Source organism: Patella vulgata, chromosome 4 (genome assembly GCF_932274485.2).
Source record: "Patella vulgata chromosome 4, xgPatVulg1.2, whole genome shotgun sequence".
NCBI classification, from domain to species: Eukaryota; Metazoa; Mollusca; class Gastropoda; family Patellidae; genus Patella; species Patella vulgata.
The window spans coordinates 25,677,989-25,699,048 of NC_065882.2; the positions used below are offsets into that span (position 1 = coordinate 25,677,989).

Consider the following 21,060-nt stretch of genomic DNA (forward strand, 5'->3'; position numbering starts at 1 on the left):
GCCTCTATCGTAGTGCTTTGCTCAATGATCTCTGTGATAAAATAATATTTGAAATGTGTTTAACCAGTTCTATATGTCCTTTAACTCCATGTGAATGAGTCGTTATAAGTTAGCGGAGCTTTGAACACCCGTCCCCGGGTCTTTTTGTTGGTCCGACTGGTCTTTTGTCCGACTTGTCTAAATCCGGAAGGATAACTCTAATTTAAGAAACATGGCGGCCCCCATACACGTGAAAGTTAAAGGCAAGTGGAAAAAAGTTGAATTGCCATCGTCTGCCTTTAGTGAAGAAGGGTTTGAAAATATTGTAGCTCTAGAGGAATTGTACGATTATGAACTCAGTAATGTATTTCCATTAGAGGTAAATATGATCTGTTTTTTTTTTTACTGGAAAAAGATGGCCTTCTGATATTTAAAGTACGGTAGCTAAGTCTTTAACTCAATATCATCCAAAATCTTCGACATTGAAAACACGAATTATTTGTTAATTTAAATCAACATTGATTAGCATTGCCAACGGGTTTTCAGATACAACCAATGACTCAAAAATGACAATGATACTGCAATTGTGAACTATCTAGAATGAATAATCTGAAAAAAATTCGAAAATTAAAAAAGTTATAGCGTTTTAAAGAAGGCAAACCAGAGGCTTTAAAAAAGGGCTTTTTTTAAAAAACGCAAAAAAGTGACCGAAGCCAATATCTCAGTAACTATACAAGATAGGTCTATGAAAATTGCACTAATTAAAGATCTAGATGTACTTGATAAAGCCAAATTGTCGCTATAATATTCTAGTATATACTTTTTATGTTACAGAGGTTCAAAGTTGGGATCCGTGCCGATTTCGCACAAATCACAGCAAAAAAATGGACAAATTTGTGTGTACTTAAATTGTAGGGCTTTGACATTAATACATAGGCTTATTTTTGAATGAATAAGCACACATAAAAGTGTTTTCAGTCTGTTCTGTTATTTATTTTTTGCATGACAACACCTTAAATCACAATTTTTGACCGTATGATGTCAATGTCGAAGAGAAACAAGTTTATGTACATGTATGTAATTGGGCACCTACTGGTTCCGAGGCCATTGACCACTGGCCATTCACAGTCATACAACAATTATAAACCGGTTATACTAACGTATACTGTGGATATTTTTAAAAATCATAAAAGTGTGTGGCAAAATGAGAAATAAACCTGTAAGCTTTTGGCAGATTTGCCGCCTTTGCCACGCCAACTGCTTTAGTTGTTTATAAGCTGCCATGTACATCAATTTGAGATTGTTTGTTTCAGGAATGAAAATTAACAATTAAACTATGATTTATATAACAGCTATATTTTTGTGATCAACATCACTACAATTTCAAATAAAAACAGTAATATAAACATAATTAAAACATTTGAATATCTTAAAAGAGTCCAAATAATCCTAAACAATAAGTATCATGATCACTTCAATTGTCTGATAAATATGCAAAATGATAAAAACATAATGTACTGTGCTTAATAACAAATTAAAAGGTAAGCTTATAAAAAGTAAGATATGATCTACATGAAAGAGTATTAAAAAAATTCATTTGTGATAAATGTGCATTACGATATACTATATTATAATATCAGTGGTAGAAGTCTGGCTTTCTTGTTGAGACATTATCCCATGAAAATAAAAACAATATAAACATTCAGATGGTGATACATCTTGCCGAGACATTATCTATGTCATAAAAATATTTTTAAAAAAATCACGATAAGATCAAAATTCATATCTGTTACTTTTCAATATGAAATTAAAAATGTTCACCCACCGGTTTAAAATAAATGATAAAAAAAAAGAAACCTTTATCACATTTATCAACAAATATAAGATTTCTAATACATGTATCTTCTTACAAAAACAAACAATAATAACAATATAAAATAATCACATTATTCATATGCGATATTTTTCAAAATAAACAAAAACATTTGACGAATCAGGCCACTTCTTTCAGGTAGAAAATGTTAAAAATAAAAAAAATATTATCACAAATATTGAAATAACAAAAATAAGATTACTAATACTGATTTCAAACAATAAATTAAACTAACTTCTATGATTCATAACAAATTTATAATAATTATGGACTTTCTTGAGAATGCTGATCAACCACGAGTTACCTCCCTTTAATTCCACATGGTTCAATTTCAGCCATTTTACGAATTCCTACGGGGGATACGGACTTAACAAACGGTCAAAATAAGTAGTTAATGAATTGGGCTTTCCAAATATACCAAAATCTTGAGCGTCGAGGGCCTTTTTCGAAAATTTCTCTCAACTTCAAATTTTCAATTCATGAAAAATATCAGAAAATCTTACCTCAGCTTCTCAAAATCCTACTCGACAGCAAGTTCATCTATTTTTCTCGATGGTAAACATCACGTGGTCGATGTTTGACACTCTGAATATTCATGACAAGGCGTAACACGGCGTATACTTTTCTCGGTCAACTTTTTGTGATGTCTGTAAATAGTACAGCCAGCGCTCCTAGCGGCGTTTAGCATCGCTACATTGATGTTGTGATCTTACCGGGAAAAGATTGGCTTCTGATATCCAATATTTAAGACAAAATAAACATTTGACCATTGGTACACGAATCGTGTATGCGTTTCAGGCCCAAACAAGGGACTCGAAGAACAAGGCTAGACATTCAACAAGTCATGTGAAACGGTGACGTCATATTCATATCGGGAGAGTATGCGCAATAAATACTATGTAGATGCTAGAAATTTTCAATCGATTGAGATTTCTGACATATTTTGCCGAACGTAACTCACTAACTGATTTGAAATTAGAGTAAAAATGGAAACGATTGAATGTAAATCAGTTTATATATATTCCCATTACATTATTATATGCGTTACGACCCATTTGTGTCAATTTCTAGGTCCAAAATATTAGCGATTTAGCTCCTTTAAATGTAAAACAAAATAAACATTTTATCATTGGTAGCCAACACGAATCGTGTACCATAATGCGTTTCAGTGCCATTTGTAACAGGAGACTCGAAGAAGGAGGCTAGACATATTCCGGCATTGTTGGCTGATCTGACTACTACCCTAACCTTAATCCATAATCCACATACAAACCTATGAAAAAAATAGTCAGAACATGACATCATATTCTTATCTGGATTGCATACGCAATAAATACTATCTATGCAGACTGGAATAACCAGACGCTAGGGATTGCCATTCGATTGAGACTTCTGGCGTATTTCGCCGAACATAACTGATTAGAAATTACAGTCAAAAAAAAACCGATTGAATGCAAATCAGTTTATATACATTTGTATTAGATTATTATATGCGTTGCGACCTATTTGTGTAAATTTCTAGGTCCCAAATATTAGCGATTTAGTTCCTTTAACTTTGGTTATTATAAACTTACTTGTATGGTTGAAATTACCTCTGGTTAAATAAAATCCATTGTACAACTAAATATCCCAGCGACTAAAAAAAAGTTCTCTCTTGCTAAATTGAACTCATCACACAAACATCGAGAAATACTAAAAGGGAAGCTAATTAAATCACTTATATCGAGATAGATTATTTCGTATAAGGGGGTCGCAGGAAGGCTTGTTTATCGTAACGTTTTGTACGACAGTTGAAATTTTGTGTATGAATAAGCTATTGCTCTCGGACCCAGTAATGAGTTTGGGCATTTACAAACATAAATACGCCCATAGTCCGTTATTTTGTTTCCGTCTTGTATTAATTATTTGGTTAGAGAGTTGGGTGAGATTATTTCGTTTGAACACAGATGCAGAACAAAAAGAACGACATTCGTTTTAAGAGCCTTGAATCTCACCCTTGGCCTTGAATATCTTTAATATTTCCTGATGAACTTAAGCAGTCCTGTCAATTAACCTCGGCAGTTTGCTGTAGCCGAGGTAAATCTGTAAATGCCGATGTATTTTACATTTGCCCCGGCAATATTAATAGCTGAGACCATTGAATAGGTAAATAAGGTTATTTCTTTTTATAAATAAAATTAAAGAATCCCCGCCAAATTTAATTTTTAAAAATCCTTTTTGTACATACAAATAAATTTAACGATCCTCGTTTTTAACAATCCTTAATTTTAACGATCCTTTTCTTTCAAACCAATCATTGTACATTAATAAATTTAACAATCCTGTGACGTCATCTCTTTTGTTTGTATATAAGGCGACACAGGATTCACAAAAAATCATTCTCGAAAAAGGGTATTGCACCCGAAACGTTGGATTGATATAAAGATCTTTTAAATCAACAAGTCTGTTGCTGGTTCTGTTTGGCGGGGATTCTTTAATTTTATCTATTCTACTACTCCGCCCCGCCGGCATCATTTTTTGATCCAGATCCTACGCAGATGTACCAGCCTGTCCAGCTTTTCTACTTATTCAAGGGAGTGTTGCCGTACCCCTCATCGTTTTCCAGTTTTCTTTTTATAAATACCAAAAATTATTATCAACAAATCATATTGCACATCGGTTTAATTATCGGCAGATAATTCGATGTCTTTCTATTTCTCTTCAAATGTTATTTCTGTTCAGAATTTTATAATCCTACGTCTCGTTTTGAAATTCACAGGGCAATGTTTCCATACGATTTTACTCTCAGTTATTAACTATTAATCACAAGTACAACTCCATTTTGAAATCCATGGAGAATGGAATTTTCTGATGTTATTACGTAGATTGCGATCATGCCTAAGTCAATCAACGCTTTGATTTCTATCACTGTGAAAGGTACCCCACCATATGAGTTATTGTATGCTAATCAGATGCAGTGAAAATGGTTAAATTTGGCGCGAAACCTATACAAGTTTTTCCCATGGTCTGCATAATGAACACACAAGACCCAATAATACACGCAATCTGTGATGCCTCTTTTGACGAGTGATTTTTTGTTTTAAATCCATTTTTATAAAGAGGATAAACGATGTTTAGATATCCCGAACTGTTCTTAACAAGAATGTTTCGATTTCAGTATCTGTCGAATAAACAATAAAACAAAGTAATTTAATCAGGAATATTATTGACATGAACAGTCTGAACGTGAATTAAATATGGAAATTATTGAGAAGCGGTGGCCTTTTTTCATATTTTTTTGTGGTAATCATTCATAAAACTTTGAAAATGGACTAATAACCAGAGAGCATTGGGATTAGAACCCGTTATGAAATTTGGTCAATTAAAATTGGGATTAGAACCCGTTATGAAATTTTATCAATTAGAATTATGAAATAAAGTGTGTTTATTTATGAATATTAGCCACAAAGTTGCCTATAATTGACAGGGATGTAATATAATTTATCAAAATATATACAATATACAGAGTATTTACAATTATGAGGTGATGATGATGAGAAAAGCAATATTATATTTACGAGTATTCGTGTAATCGGTGATATATTCATTGTGATTGCAACTCACGTGATTGTCAAAATTTGTCAACATTTACCCCCTTTCAACATATTACTACGGTTTAGCTCATCATGTGACATGTGCAATGTTGTGATCAAGACAGTCGAAAATACAAGCAAAACATGGTTGTCAAAATTTGTCAACCTTTACCTGATCACCCTCCTACATCTTACGATGGTTTCGCTCATCACCTGACATGTCATGTGCCATGTTTTGATGAAAATACAAGCAGAAACATCGACTCTTCAAGAGAGAACTTTTTTAATTCGTTGGGATATTTAATTGTACAATGAATTTTATTTAATCTTAGGTGATTTCATCAAACACACTCAGTTTTATAAATTATGACGGTTCAGACAGTAGTATAAAAGTTGTCAAAGTGAATTGTTGTAAAAAATTATGCATGTCACAAGAGTCTATGAGACTGAGCAGATAACTTTTTTATTTTTCGAAATATTTGATTTTAAGGAACCAGAGATGTGGTTTAGTGGTAAGAGTTTTAGAAATGTTTATTAAGCCTACTCAGTTTCTGTGGTTTAAAAAGTCAATGTAGAAAAAATTATCAAATGTAGAAAAAATAAACATTCTCTGATTTGCATTTAAAACACTCAGTGCTGTGCAACTGTACCCGGTACCATATAAAATGTCAACTAGGCATGGAGAATGCCAGTTAATCGTCCACAAGCAAACTCGTCCACACGAAAAGTCTAGTTAAGTCGTCCACAAATATCAAAATACACTCGTCCACACACCCATGTGATTAAATTTGTTACTGGGCGAATGAATAAACAAAATCCCGTAGAAATTAAATACAGTGTATCACGCCGCAGTGTAGCTGAAAACCATTTAACAGTAAATTTGATAATCCCGTTAATATACAAGGGAGTAGGTCTAGTAACTTGGCTTTGTGAAAATAGGCCATGTGACAAATGAAGACGATCCAAGCAATTAGTGCATTAACCAGTAATTTTAATAACTCCATAAATTTGCTGTGTGCAATTATTTCATTTGACTTTGTATTTAGATCAATGACGATGATGATGATGATGATGATGATGAATTTAGTGAATTCAAATCAGAACTTCCACAGATTAAAACACCAGTGGTTGTTGAAAAGAAACTTACATACAAAGAGAAGCAGAAAATACGTAATAAGGAAAAGAAGAAAAAGAAGAAAGAAAAACTTAGAAAGAAAAAAGAAGATCAATTAATTGAGAAAACCGAATCAGACACAGTAATTAATTTAAACTCAGAAGTTACAGATGTAAAAACTGCTAAAAAACGAAAAGCTGGTGATACAGATTTAATAGGTAAAAATTTACACTTTTTAACATTCATATAAAGACTTAACAGATGTCCTGAAGTATAAAAAATCTATTGTTTTTAAAGTAGTCCAGTCCAAGGTTGTTTTTTGTAAGGAAATGAATAAAGATACATTATGTAAGATTAAGATAAAGAACTGGTCATTCTTGCAATAATAATGTAGTTTTAAAATAGATAAATTGAAAATGTCATTGAAATTACTTTATTCTGAGTGAAGTTTTGAGTGTTTTAAGATGTAGCGTAGATTGTTTATTATCGTAGCAACGGTACTTGCGACTAAATATATTATCCATTTTATTGTTAAATTTTATAATCTCGCGGGTGGTCTAATCCATTTTATTTAAAACTCAGCCATCAGATGTTCTAGAGAGTTGATTATAAGCTTACCATGTGAATAAATGTCTAAATAATAGTTTATATTAGATTTGAGACCAAAATAAAGATCTGCAATAAGCAGATTTAGCTCTTACATAATGCATCTTTAAGTATAAATGTATATTGGTGGGCGAATGGTTAACGTGTGCGTGTTGGATCATAAGGTCTGTCATTGCGTCAGGTGGTGTGGTTTCAATTCCCTGCTTGTATGTGACAAGGAGTAGAGTTGCCTGTCCAACCTCGTGGGTTTTCTTCAGGTCCTCCGGTTTTCTCACACTGCTACAGACCCCGATGCTCAAGTGAATTATTGAAGTAAAGTTGAACGATATGTTGGTCCCAAAATGACCTAGTTTGTGTTGGGTGGATGTTAAACCTCATGTGTTGGGTGGATGTTAAACCTCATTACTGTCTATCTACAAATGTATACAACAACAACGAAGTGACGCTAGTGATTACTCCCCGTCATTATACTTGTCACTGCCTATTTGGCCTGAGTTTATTTATTGAATTTGAATTGATTCTGATATTAATAAATTTATAATCAAAAATCTCAGTGAAAATACTGAAACTGATGAAATGTTTGCAGGAATTGACATTTATTAAAAGGTGAACAGTATTGCTGTAAAAGGAATTGTCTTGCTTTCATTATTAAGTTCTTGTATGTATTGGATTCATAGACAATAGTCTATAAAATAGTATTATCAGAGATCAGTATATTTTATAGGATTTGTATCAGTTAATTGTATTAGGCAGCTGTATTTTTCAGAAAATAAAAAGAAAAGGAAAAAGCAGAAAAAGAAAAGTGAGAATTATAATGCTCAGAATATAATGCCAGAAACACTACCCCCATTACAACAATATCCACCAGGTACGTTAGTTTATTTTAATATTTTTATAATATTGAAGGTTACTTATTATCTAGATCACCTGGGGGTCACGGTGCCTAAGTGGGTAAGACGCTGGCTTGCTATGAGTCGCTAGCCTGGAGGTCAGGTGTTCGATCCCTGCATTGGCCGAGAAAGTTCATCCAGATTTTACGACATGGTTCCCCCCTGTCAGTGATGCAGAACAGAGGGCCTGGCAAGGATAGCTGTCTAGTTGTTCAGATGGGATGAAAAAACCAAGGTCCCGTATACACGCATGCACATAAAAGATCCCTTGACAGTTAGAATTCGATATAAGAGTAGGCCATAGTGCCGCTGTCCGGGCAAAATTTCCCTGATAGCACACTGTATGGCATATGCCCGTCTTCATTAGCCCAGTTCGGAGCAGAACAGTAGGACGTTAAACCCCATTTCATTTCTAGATCACCTCAGTAATACTGGCATGATATATCATTGTGATTCACCTTCCCATAATACACTGTATCGAATCGCTAGGGGCTGAATCAATGCTTGATAATTCTTTTATTCTAAATTCCGGTACAAAATAACTTGTATAGCACTGGTAACTATTTCATGTCACATGTTCTTTAGTTAGGCCTCAAATGTTAGCAAGAACAGCCAGCTCTTTATCTAAATTTTACATAATGCATCTTTAACTTAATATACCAATTCTATTGACATACAAATTACACACATTAATTATTTTGTTATACGCCCACATTGGTTGCTTTTGATTTCGGCATGTACATGTAACAGACTGTAACTTCATGAATTATGGCGTCTGACTGTAGAATGTTCCTCTGTCCATTTAATGCAAAAGGTGGGCGTACCTTGCATGTAACCGCTTGTTCGCTTGTTTTTTGTTTAATGTGTTTTCCCCCACATTCCATTTTAGGTTGGAAGCCAAATATCTTTTTTAAACCTTGTTCCAACTGCCAGTTTAAAAAATAGCGTTGTCTAAGCAAAATTTCTAACTAGCATAGAAAACAAAAAGTAGCATATGTTAGTCTCAAAATGACTGAAACATTGTATTATTGAAAATATCACCCTTGCTTTAAATAATATTACTGTTTATTTTAAAAACAATGTATATAACTTATGTTTCAATAAGCTTACCATTGGTATTAATTATGGATATATTTTAGGAATGGAAGCCTGGAAGAATTTGTTTGTACCTAATCCTGTATTATGGGCTCTAAAAGATGAAGGTTTTATGTCACCAACTACTATACAAGCTCTGTCTATACCACATGCTATTAGAGATAGGTTAGATATTGTAGGAGCTGCTGAAACTGTAAGTACGTATAGTCAGCACTAAGGGCTTGCAATTTTCTTTTTAAAGGCACAACAGGTCAGATCATCAACATATATTTCAGAATTAAACAATGTGCACTATTTTTATTAACCCTTTCAATGCTAGACGTAAATCCACTGCCTGTGCTAGACCCTTTTTTGAGGAAAAAAGGGAGGTTGGAACTGAATGCCAAGCAGTACTTATGGAAGCTTTTATGAAAAATCTTTTTGTCTGTTGGGATGGGCATGAGGTTGGGCTAAGAGGAAAAAATAGAATTTTGGAAATTTGCATAATAATGTAGTCACGTGACGTCATGGCGGCCATTTTGGATTTCTCATTTCACACTAAAGCTAACACGAAAACGAATTTTTCTCCATGAAATACTTAAAAGATATTGGTTTTTTTACTGGATTTTGATAAAGATATATAAAATGAACAAAAATATCAATAGCAGCCATGAGCAATGCCGCCGCGAACACGCGCATCACGTCTCCCGCTGCCATGACCACGTGCGGATTGCAATACCTTGCTTTCACTTTCATCCCCAAGTCCTATATCATTATCAATATAGTCAGTCAATAGATCTACACGTTCGGGAATCAGGAATTACCTACGTATTTTACGATCCAGCAGGCCAGCATTATTATAAACATCAGAATTATTGTCAGAATCTACTGCAGACACAGGGCTAGCGTGTTCACATTGGGCTTGTTCATCATGCACGGGAGACATAGCTAGCCATGGGCGGAACGTCGCGCAACAAATCACACACTTCATAATACCAATCACTGTCCTGACTACTATCATTATCAAGTAACTGGAAACGAATTATGTTTATCACCCGCCTCGAAATTGTCCACATGTTGGTCAGCAAGACGTCATTCACGACTTCGCGAGAGTGCATCGTCTACGTTGTCACAATGCACTCCGCCATTTTACGGTTTGCCGCTTTGAAACACGTGGAAATATGTTCTAGTGTATAGAAAATACAATAGATGGCACTTGCAGTTACGGTACTAATTTTAGCGAGGGCTTTACTGAGTACACGGTAATACCGGGTACGGGCATTTTACCGACATTTTATAATACCCGGTACTACCGGGTATACGCAGTGAAAGGGTTAAGTACCTTGTAATTAAGCATGACTGAGTATAAAAATGGCCTTGCTTGTATGAAAAATATAGCACAATTCTTCGAAAGGCAGGGGACTATTAAAATGGGTTTGTCCGTCTGTCTGTCTATCCGTCACACTTTTTGGGACACAATAACTCTCCTTCTAATTGAGCTAGAATGTTCAAACTTGGTGTAGGTGTTTATTAGGTTCGTGTCTGGATGGAGTTCGAAGATGAACATTTTCTGCTTAGGGTAAGCAGAGGTAAGCAATTTGATTGGTAAGCAGAGATAAGCAATTTGATTGGTTGATGCTTTGGGACACGATAACTTTAGTTCTAATTACCTTGACTAAGTTTGATAATGGTCATTTTCTGCCCAGCGTAAGTAGAGCGATAGGCAATTTGATTGGCCGAGACTTTAACATTTCAAGCTAAATCTAAGCAGAGATAAGCAATTTCATTGGGCGATACTTTGGAACAAGATAACTTTGATTCTATCTGATAGAGAGTGGTGAAAGTTAGTGTATAGTTGATAATCAGTTAGATTGTTTGATACTTTTGAAAAAAATAAATGTGCTATTAATTAATGTGTCATCTATTTATTTTGGGATTTTGGCGGGGGACATCAGCCTCACTGTTGGATTGTTATTACTATAGTTACATAAGATAAAGATGGTGCGTCTGAAATCAATAGAAGCCAGTTTAAACTTAGGTGACCATAACTTGAGTTATAATTGATCAATTTGAATAATGTTGGTGTCCAAAAATGCATGTCAAGGCATAGGTTGATAAAGTAAAGGAATAGTCTGTAGACCAGTTATGTCGACCTTCTTCTCGTTGCATTAATTCCAAGACACCTTCCGTCGACCTCCTTCTCAATTCATTAATTTCATGACCCAGTATTGATATTTTATTTTACAGGGAAGTGGTAAAACTTTAGCTTTCTGTGTTCCAATATTACATCATGTTTTAAACATACAGACAGTTCAAAACTCACTCATAGAACAAACACAGTCACAAAAAAACATCATTCAAAATGAAACAGATAGTGATTCAAATATAGACATTCTACCATCAGAATTTAACACTGAAGATGATTGGGGTGTTAGTGATGAAGAGAACAATAGTGATGAGATTGACTATAGTGATGATGTTGATAGTGGTGTTGACAATGGTAGTGATGAGGATGGAGATTATGATAATCCCCCTACAGAAGAAGATATTGAAGAATTAAGGGTATGGCAATTCCTTTTGCATGTAAAGTTTGAATGTATGTAACAGTGTATCAAATACATCCACTGTTACTATTTTAATGAGATTTTCACTTTGATATGGTTAATGTACTTTTAATGGAACTTGAAAATAGTTCTAGTTCAACTGGATGTCAGTTGCATTTATTTGTCTAAATAGAAGCTAAGATATTGTTTGCATATTAAAATTAATGACTATAAAGATGCAGTGTTCGGATTGTTTTTGTTTTGTTTTTAGGAAAATCAAGTTGGATGTGTACGAGTTGTCCATAATATTGTTTTAGATCCTACATCACAAACAGTAAATGCAGATAAACCATTGATAGGCCTTATACTAGAACCAACTAGAGAATTAGCCATACAAGTTAAAAATCATCTTCTTAAAGCTGCTAAATATATCAATGTTAAAGTAAGTCCACTTGTCTTTATTATAACTCATGTGTTGATGTCACTTTATCTCGTTTGTGTGTTTTCTAGGAAACATGTTTACATGTCCCTAGGTTTAGCTGTCAATATTTTGACCAGATTTAGCTACAGAAATAAAAAAGACAAGTCATTGCTTTAAGGTTTTAAATGCGTTGAGTAAATATTCGCTATGTCTCTCTTTCTTCTTTTACCCTTTATAAAATGTTGACATGAAGTAAAGGAGGATTATCTCTAATGACATTAAATGATGTATTTGTTAGATAGCAACAGTAGTTGGTGGAATGGCACCTCAAAAACAACGGAGAATTTTAAGCAAATGCCCCGAAATTATTATTGCAACACCAGGAAGATTATGGGAATTATTACAGGAGGTATGGAAATATACAAGACAATTAAAAATGTATAAATAGTTTAATCTAACAGTGCTACCTTATTTGTACGTCTATAAAGAATATTGCAAGTATGTAGTTAGAATTTCACTATTTTCTATGTTGACCACACCTTTTTAAGCAGAAATGTAGACAACTTCTGCTGGATAATCGTTAAACCAGTTATAGACAATAATGTTTAACATCAGGAATAAATTGCATTTTCTCAATTATTGTAATTCCGAAAAATAAAAAAGTTATCTTATTAGATTGAGAAACCAATGGCTTATATCTTATCTTGTTTTATAGTGATAGAGAAATTTATATATTTTTTATGATTAATAATAGTTAGATATACTATACTAATGCAAAATTCTTTTATGCTACATTCTTGTCAACTATTTATAAAATGGTATTCTATATTTTCTGTAGGGTGACCAACATTTAATTAAAATACCGTCTGTGAAAGTTTTGGTTGTGGATGAAGCTGATAGAATGGTAGAGAAAGGTCATTTTGAAGAACTTACCAAACTTTTTGAATTTATGAAAGAGTAAGCATTGATTTGTATATTTTTTTAAAACATGTATTTAATGTAAATGTCCATCTCTCCATCTACATTTTGGCCGGTTTTAATTAAAGTTAGGACTTTATAATCTGTTGAAGTGACACATCCTGTTCTTTATTAAGTATATTAAAATTTTATTTAATTTGTAAACTATGAATTAGATATTGCAGTTCATTACATATTGCTACTTATTTACTTTTCAAACATTTTTTGAAAGCTACATGTACATATATAACAGAGCCCTTGTTTTAGTCATATTTATACTATTATAACAGGGCTTTTGCTTCATTTATTACTGTCATTCTTTTTACATGCAATAATAGTAGTTATTATTTATGAAATTGATTGTAAATCAAAGCCTCAATGTAATTGAATGTTCCGTTCCGGAATTCAATTATCTCAATACAAATGGGTAAAAGAGTAAACACAATAATTTTGTGTAACAAGACACTCGCTAACTGAATATGATACTATCTCAAACAATCACACTAGCTGAAACTTTTGATTACATCATGACTCTCTGCCAACACTTGACTGTAATTCTGGCAATTTAAAACATTCTTGACTGACAATTAAGCACTTTCAACCATTAACTTTCCATTTTATGGATTCAGACTTCTATAACTACAATATTACTGTATCAGTTTATAATCACATGTATATTTATTTTAAACAGCAATCATGAAGCACGGCTAAAGCGACAGACTCTGGTATTTTCAGCTACTTTAACAATGATTCATAAGGGACCTTCAAGAAAAATGAAGAAAAAGAAAAAGGCTTTGATTCCGGATGACAAATTAGGTTAGAGTTGTTTCCCCTAGATTTGTAAAAAAAAAAAGATATATTTTTCTTAATAAAATACCTACTGATACGGTCAGAAAAGATTGTGGATTGTAACATAAGAATGCAGACCAAGCAAGACAAATTACAATAGATTTTAAGATATTGAAGTTTATGTAGATAGCAAGCCAGCATAAGAGCAGAATTAATATGAAATGACATTTGGCATGTAGTTTAGATCATAAGGTCTGTTAGCTATATGTGTCATGGGGTTGATGATATCATGCTTATCATATGTGATTTAGAGTAGGGCATTTATGATGACAATAAATGGAGAAATATATCATTCAAGTCAAGAGTTGTTTTAGAAATTTTACAATTTGCTTTCATAATTTTATTCCATAAATAAATGTAGAAATTGTTTTCTAGATCTGTTAATGTATCAGATTGGTATTAAAGATAAAAAGAAAATTGTAGATTTAACAACTAAAACAGGAACAGCTGAAAATTTAACAGAAGCTAGAATAAACTGCCCTAAGGATGAAAAGGTTAATATACCTCATTCACTTTCTTTGATGTCAAATGATCACACTGATCAGCAGTGAATATTCGCTCAGTTGCTACAATCACTGATTGGCTTAATGAGCCCCCAATATTAACTTTTTTCCTCTGCTTATTAAATTCTAGAACATTTTTTTAAGCATTAGAAAAATAAATAAAGGTGTTTGAAGTATATGTAAGTAAAAAAATATGTCCTATTTAGTGTAAATGGGTATGTAAAATGAGTAAAAGTTACTATTCTGCCCAGACCAGTTACATCTTATGTAAACAATGCACGCCCCATTGAGCCAATGATTGACGCTGCGTGATGTGACGTCATATGTTGAAAGCAGTCATCTTTTACAGAGTTATTAGAGTGAAATAGATTGTCAAATGATAATAATAAAAATATTCTGTCACTTTAATTATATTAAGATACTTCCTTCATAATGTAATTAAAATTTCCTAAAATATGAAACCAGCAATTAACGGCCTTGACCCCTTTGTCAGAAACTAAAGGCTTTTTTATCGACTTGCCAAATCGATTTGAATTTAGTGGAGATGTCATGTGACAGTATAGTTGATTTCAAAGTACTTTGGCGAGTTCGTTAAATGCTCTGATTAGCTGTAAACAATTGTTGTGGCTGGACACAGTTGAAAAAAACATGTGATCACCCAATCGAATCGTCAAATCGCACCCTAATGTGATTTGGTGATTTGATGTAATCGCTTCGGAATCGGTGTCCATAAATTCGTTGATTAGGGTAACCAATTTGAATTAGATGGACATTAAAGATGAAAATTTGATTGAATGCAAATCACTTTGGCTAATCAGTGGTCGATAAAAACACCTTTAATATATTTTTGCTCTTTCCATCTAATTTTACAGGATTTATATCTGTACTATTTTCGAAGACAATATCCTGGTAGAACTCTAGTATTTGCTAACAGTAAAGATTGTTTAAGACGTTTAGTATCTATATTTACTGAGTTAGGGTGTAAACCATTATCATTACATGCAGATATGCATCAAAAGCAGAGATTAAAAAATCTAGAAAAGTTCTCAGGTAGGTAATTATTGTGTAATACTTGTAGGTTAAATTTAGAAATATATTATACAGAATGTCACAGTGCCAGGGCTGGGGTAATGGTAATGGGTAATGGTAATGGAATGTAATCATTACATTTTTTAAAGTAATGGCCATGTAATGAGTAATGGAAGATTTCAAAAGTAATGAGTAATGGAAATGTAATTAATTACATTCCAAAAATCATGTAATGGTCAATTACATTTCAATTACTTTTCAATTACATTTTATGACATATATAAATATTTCCAATGTGACAAGCCTCAAATTTTATAGCACCAAAGAAGTAATTAAGTGTATCTGACACAAATCCAATTCATTATAATTCTAAAAAGAAGATTTAAATCAGTTTTAAAAAATTATAAGAAAAATAAGAAGGCATTAAACATTTTCTTTGATTACTTTTTATGTAGGAACCTTTTTTTATACATGTAACCTAAGAAGTGGATTTCTGATAATATGTATAATATAATCAAAGATTAGTACTAATTTGTAGCCAATCAATCAATCAATCAATCAGTCAGTTAGATTAAAAGACAATAAATAGTCTTACTGCACTTTAATCTTAATCTCAAGGTAACCAGTGACAAACCAAACAATGACCTTCAAGTATCTCATCATTCTATGGTTACTTAAAACTAATATATATTTTGTTTTAAAGTCATGCTGAATAATTTACCATTTATTATACAATATATTATAGAAAAACTATTTAGACTGATTAAAATTTTTAAAAAATTACTTAAAAGAAAATACAGTTAATTAACTATATTTTTGATTCATTTTTCAAGTCATACAGTGAAAATGTCAGTTTTTGTCACCACTGCCCGTCACTATAAAATTTGCCTTGGTTTTATAATTGCTAGAGATAATAATTCATAAACAAATATCTATTAAGTGAATCAAGGATTATTTTGAGTTTGATTTTGTAGGTACTTCATGGCAGAAAAACAATGTTGTCTTTTTAATTTCTATGAAAATGTTTCTTTATTTATATAGTCATAAAGTAATGGGTAATGGTAATTAATTACTTTCAATGTAATGGGTAATGGTAATTAATTACATTGCTAAAAATGAAAAAGTAATTGTAATGATTACATTTAAAAAGTAATGGTAATGGTAATTTCATTAATTACATTGGCAATGTAATGGCCCCAGCCCTGCACAGTGCCCTTATTTCAGATAATGTCACAGAACACATAGAACTGTATGTTTTCTAACTTTGAATTTCCAGCATATTTTCCTTCCTTTTAAATTCCCCAAACCTATGAGATTGGAGCTCTGTTTGGTTATATCTGTAATTCTGTATAGTTTTTTGTTTTTTCGAAATGCTTGTCAATTAAAAGGTCTTGGATAAGCCCCTGAATAGTGGTTATCTTTAAATACACCCAAGTGAAAGATGATGAGATAGCACAATCTGAACACATTATAGTCTGATCTAAATAAATGTCCAAAGAATTTATTTGTATTCTAGAAATTATTATTATTACTATTACAGCTAGTAATGATGGGTTTTTATTAGCATCTGATGTTGCTGCTAGAGGTTTAGATATACCAAATGTTCAGCATGTCATCCATTATCAAGTTCCACGTACTATAGAGGTAATATTCTTGATAGTCTAATCAAATCATTCTTTGCAAAAGAATATCTCTAATTATCTGATATTCTTGTTTCATTTGCTTTTGTCAATATATTTTTGTACAGTTCTCCTGCATTGTCTGATTCAAAATAGTTTATCATATATCCAAAGCAAATTAGCATTTGATTTATTATATGTGACTATGTCTTCATTAGCCTGGTTGGTGCAGAAAAGTAATGAACCCATAATCTCACACACTTCAGTTTTATAAATGCAATGGTTGTAAATTGTCTAATATTTTATTAATATCTGTTAATATTTTGGTTATTATTTGTTAATTATTTGATACTTGTAAATATTTTGTGAATGGTACAATATTTTTTTTTTTATTGTATACTTTACTAGAATTATGTACATAGAAGTGGTCGTACAGCTAGAGCCACTAAAGAAGGTTTAAGTGTAATGTTAATTAGTCAAGATGATGTCAGAAATTATAGAAAAATCATATTCACTCTAAATAGAGGTAATTTCACTTTTTGTCCTTTGGACTGTACTGTCCATGTTGTTAAATAAATGTCAATGTATGAAAAAAGTGGTCTAGCTTTTACAATTAAAAAGCGAAACTAAGATCTCTTGAAGTTTACGGCGCCACAATTACACTTTCCAAATTCCAAGTATAGGTAATATTAAAAGATTGAAAACAATAGTTTGTAAAACAGATCTTATAATAATGCAAGAAAATAATTGAATAAAATAATATTTTTTCTTGGTAATCTTCTTCTTCTTGTTCTATGGACAATGTTCTTTAATAAAAACCCAATGCTTTGCCAGTTTGAATATGACTGACATGAAACTTGACATGCTTATTCTATGGACAATTGTGCAACAATAGACGGGACTTCAGTTATTTATATGACATCGCAATTCCAAGATGACTGCGACGAGGTCATGCTTTGTGCCTGTTACATACACATGAAATACCAGTACTTCTAATTGTATATTATATGTAGGCGAAGTATTATCAGTATTTCTAAATTTTGTTATATTTTATATATTTATAGATGAAGAATTACCAATATTTCTAGAGTTTATTATATTTTATATGTACTTATAGATGATGAATTACCAGTATTTCTCGAGTTTCTTATATTTTATATGTATTTATAGATGAAGAATTACCAGTATTTCTAGAGTTTCTTATATTTGATATAGAGTTTATTATATTTTATATATGTTTATAGATGAAGAATTACCAGTATTTCCTGTAGAATATCAATATATACCAACATTAAAATCACAATTACGCCTGGCATTAGAAATAGATAAACTACACCATAGGTAGGACACAAAATTTTACATCAGTTAGGATATTTTTAAAAGTATAGCAAGATTTCAGAAGTGTATTGTACTAGGAATTAGAAATTAGCAGATTTCTCAGGTGATGATGTATTATATATAGGGATTTTACTGTAACATTGGTGTAGACCTATGTAACAATTCTGTAAATTTCAGATGTTGCAGAAACAGACAATCTACTTAGTTGTACTGTAATACTGAATTAATTTTGTTTCATTTAAATACTAAAGTACAGGGAAAAATAGTACCTAGATTTGTATTATGTATTTATAGATATATTTAAATGTATTTATAGGTTTATTTAAATGTATTTATAGATTTATGTTAATGTACTTTTAGATGTATGTTAATGTATTTATAGATTTAATTAAATATATTTATAGATTTATGAAAGTAAAGAGACAGAATGACTGGTTTTCAAAAGCAGCTGAAGAAATGGAGATTGATATAGAAGATGAAAAACTGTATCCTATTAAAAAGAATGAGATGTTAAATATTTATAAATTTAAAGATGAATTATGTAAGATTTAGATAAAGAACTGACTGTACTTGCTATAATAGGGCCATAAATAGATAATTCAAAATTAATATATTGAAAATTTCGTTCCAATAACTTTATTCTGAGCCACGTTATCACTGTTTGAAGTTTTGACATAGATTGTTTATTAACATAACAACGTTACTAGTTAATCGAGACTCCATTTTAATATTAAATCATTAAATGGCAAACACATTTTAATCTGTTTACATCTGTGCCATCCGATATCTAGAGTTGATTGCTTGCTTTTCATGTGAATAAATGTCTAAATAATAATTTATATAACATTTAAAGCAAAAATAAACACATGTAATAGGCAGATTTAGCTCTTACATAATGCATCTTTTATAAATATCTTGGTTTAATAGCATGGGAATTTGATAATTTTATGTGGTTTTATGTTGACCCCACCCTTATTGTCTGCAGGTTTTTTTTTATTTATAATGAAAAAGCTTGCTATTAGGTCTTTTTTTAAATTTATAATTCATTAATTTCTGCTATATCTGAACCCTGGCAATCACTCAAAAGAAAAGTTTTTGAAATGAAGTTTAAACCCCTGAAGGCTTTCTGTCATGCTCTAACATTCTAGAGTTGATTCGGTTTATTCTTTTCATGAGCAACAAAGCTACTGCAGAGTGTATTTGTTTTCTGGCAATGCTATGTTTATATTTTGTATTAACAAACTAAGATTAGTGGATATTGGTGATAATGAGGAACAGAGACAACATGCTAAGAAACTAGTCAACATGAGGGCTGATTTACTCCAAGCATTAAAACAGCCTTTAGCACCAAGAACATTCTCTGGTAAATACCCAACTAAGATGGGTAAACTAGTGACACTACATGATGCAGGTAAATATTGATTATTTTTAAACATTTAATTAAGAAAACAAAAACATCAAAATACAGGGATAGTGCTTTGTGGAATTTATTCCCCTTAATTTATGCATTGCTTGACAATTCAAAACTATAATTTATAATATAATAGCTTGTATAATTTTTACAGTCTTCATTCAGTATAAATATTAGATTTAACAACCCACCTAAAGCAAACTATTGGATTGAACAGAAGACCGCAGGCACTCTAATTCAGTAAGACCCAAATATGCATTTCTACATTCTTAATTTCAGCTTCCAAAGCAGACGCCATTACTGTTATGAAGAAAGACAAAGATGTACAGAGGCCAATGATTGAAAAAATATCTCTAAATCCAAAAATAAGAAAAGTGAAAGTAAAAAGACAAAAGGAGAAAAAGAAAAATAGAAAATCAAAACTAAAAAATAAAAGTTAAATTGTAAAGAATATTTGTCTATTAATTGTATATAGTGAATAAATTGAGAGACAGTATTAATTTGTTCATAGAAATTTGTTTTCAGTAATAGATTGAAATATAGGTTTCTTTTGATCACCTGAGACTGTCCAATTTAAATGTGAAAATTACCAAATAGATTGATTTTAATTTTATTCAGAGAATTTTTATAACAAGCTACTTTGCTAATTGGAAGCTTTATTTGCAAATATCATGAATTATAGAATGTGCCCAAGATTGATGTATAATGTCAATTTTTGCTTCATCTGAAATACTTTTCCATGTCAAACTTTGTAGATATTGCTTGAAGCAAATGTTTATTGAACCACAGGAGATCAGATCAGGAAGTAAACAGGCATAAATTGGGGAAAACATATACAAAGATAGGTTGCCAGGCAATGAAACCTACATCCACAGCAGCTAAATTGTCCGAGCCATTGACAAGGGTTGTCGCATATTTATTCATTTGTAGGTAACAGGAGCTTTTACTGGACACTGATATCATTTTCATACAGATCAAATGATAATTTTTGTTGTTCACAAGTGGTTCAACAAAAAAAAACAAGGGCCACAACTCAAGAAGTTAGAAACAGAAATTGCTGAAATTCAATGGACCTTTTTCGTTTTACTAATCTTAATAGTGCATATAAATATAATAAAGATCCGACAATAACTTTTGTTGTTATAGCACTTACAAGGGCTTCAAAAAAGTGAAACAAGGACCATAATTCTAGAAGTAATCAATGGAAATTGCTGAAATTTAATAATAGGCGTCTTCATTTTACTAATCTAAACAATGCATATAAATTTCATACAGATTGGAT

General features: G+C 31.8%; 1 protein-coding gene across 1 annotated transcript; it reads left to right on the plus strand.

Annotated features, from left to right (window-relative positions):
• The first annotated feature begins 201 nt into the window (after positions 1-201).
• LOC126819250 (ATP-dependent RNA helicase DDX24) lies at positions 202-20,801 on the plus strand. Its single transcript, XM_050547185.2, has 17 exons — positions 202-358; positions 6,471-6,756; positions 7,911-8,012; positions 9,174-9,322; positions 11,356-11,670; positions 11,923-12,093; positions 12,371-12,481; positions 12,911-13,029; positions 13,721-13,845; positions 14,254-14,372; positions 15,254-15,431; positions 16,951-17,054; positions 17,438-17,555; positions 18,274-18,370; positions 18,772-18,852; positions 19,615-19,778; positions 20,058-20,801. The coding sequence occupies exons 1-17, from the start codon at positions 212-214 to the stop codon at positions 20,216-20,218; spliced, it is 2,547 nt and encodes an 848-aa protein (XP_050403142.1). The 5' UTR covers positions 202-211; the 3' UTR covers positions 20,219-20,801.
• Positions 20,802-21,060: the final 259 nt, after the last annotated feature.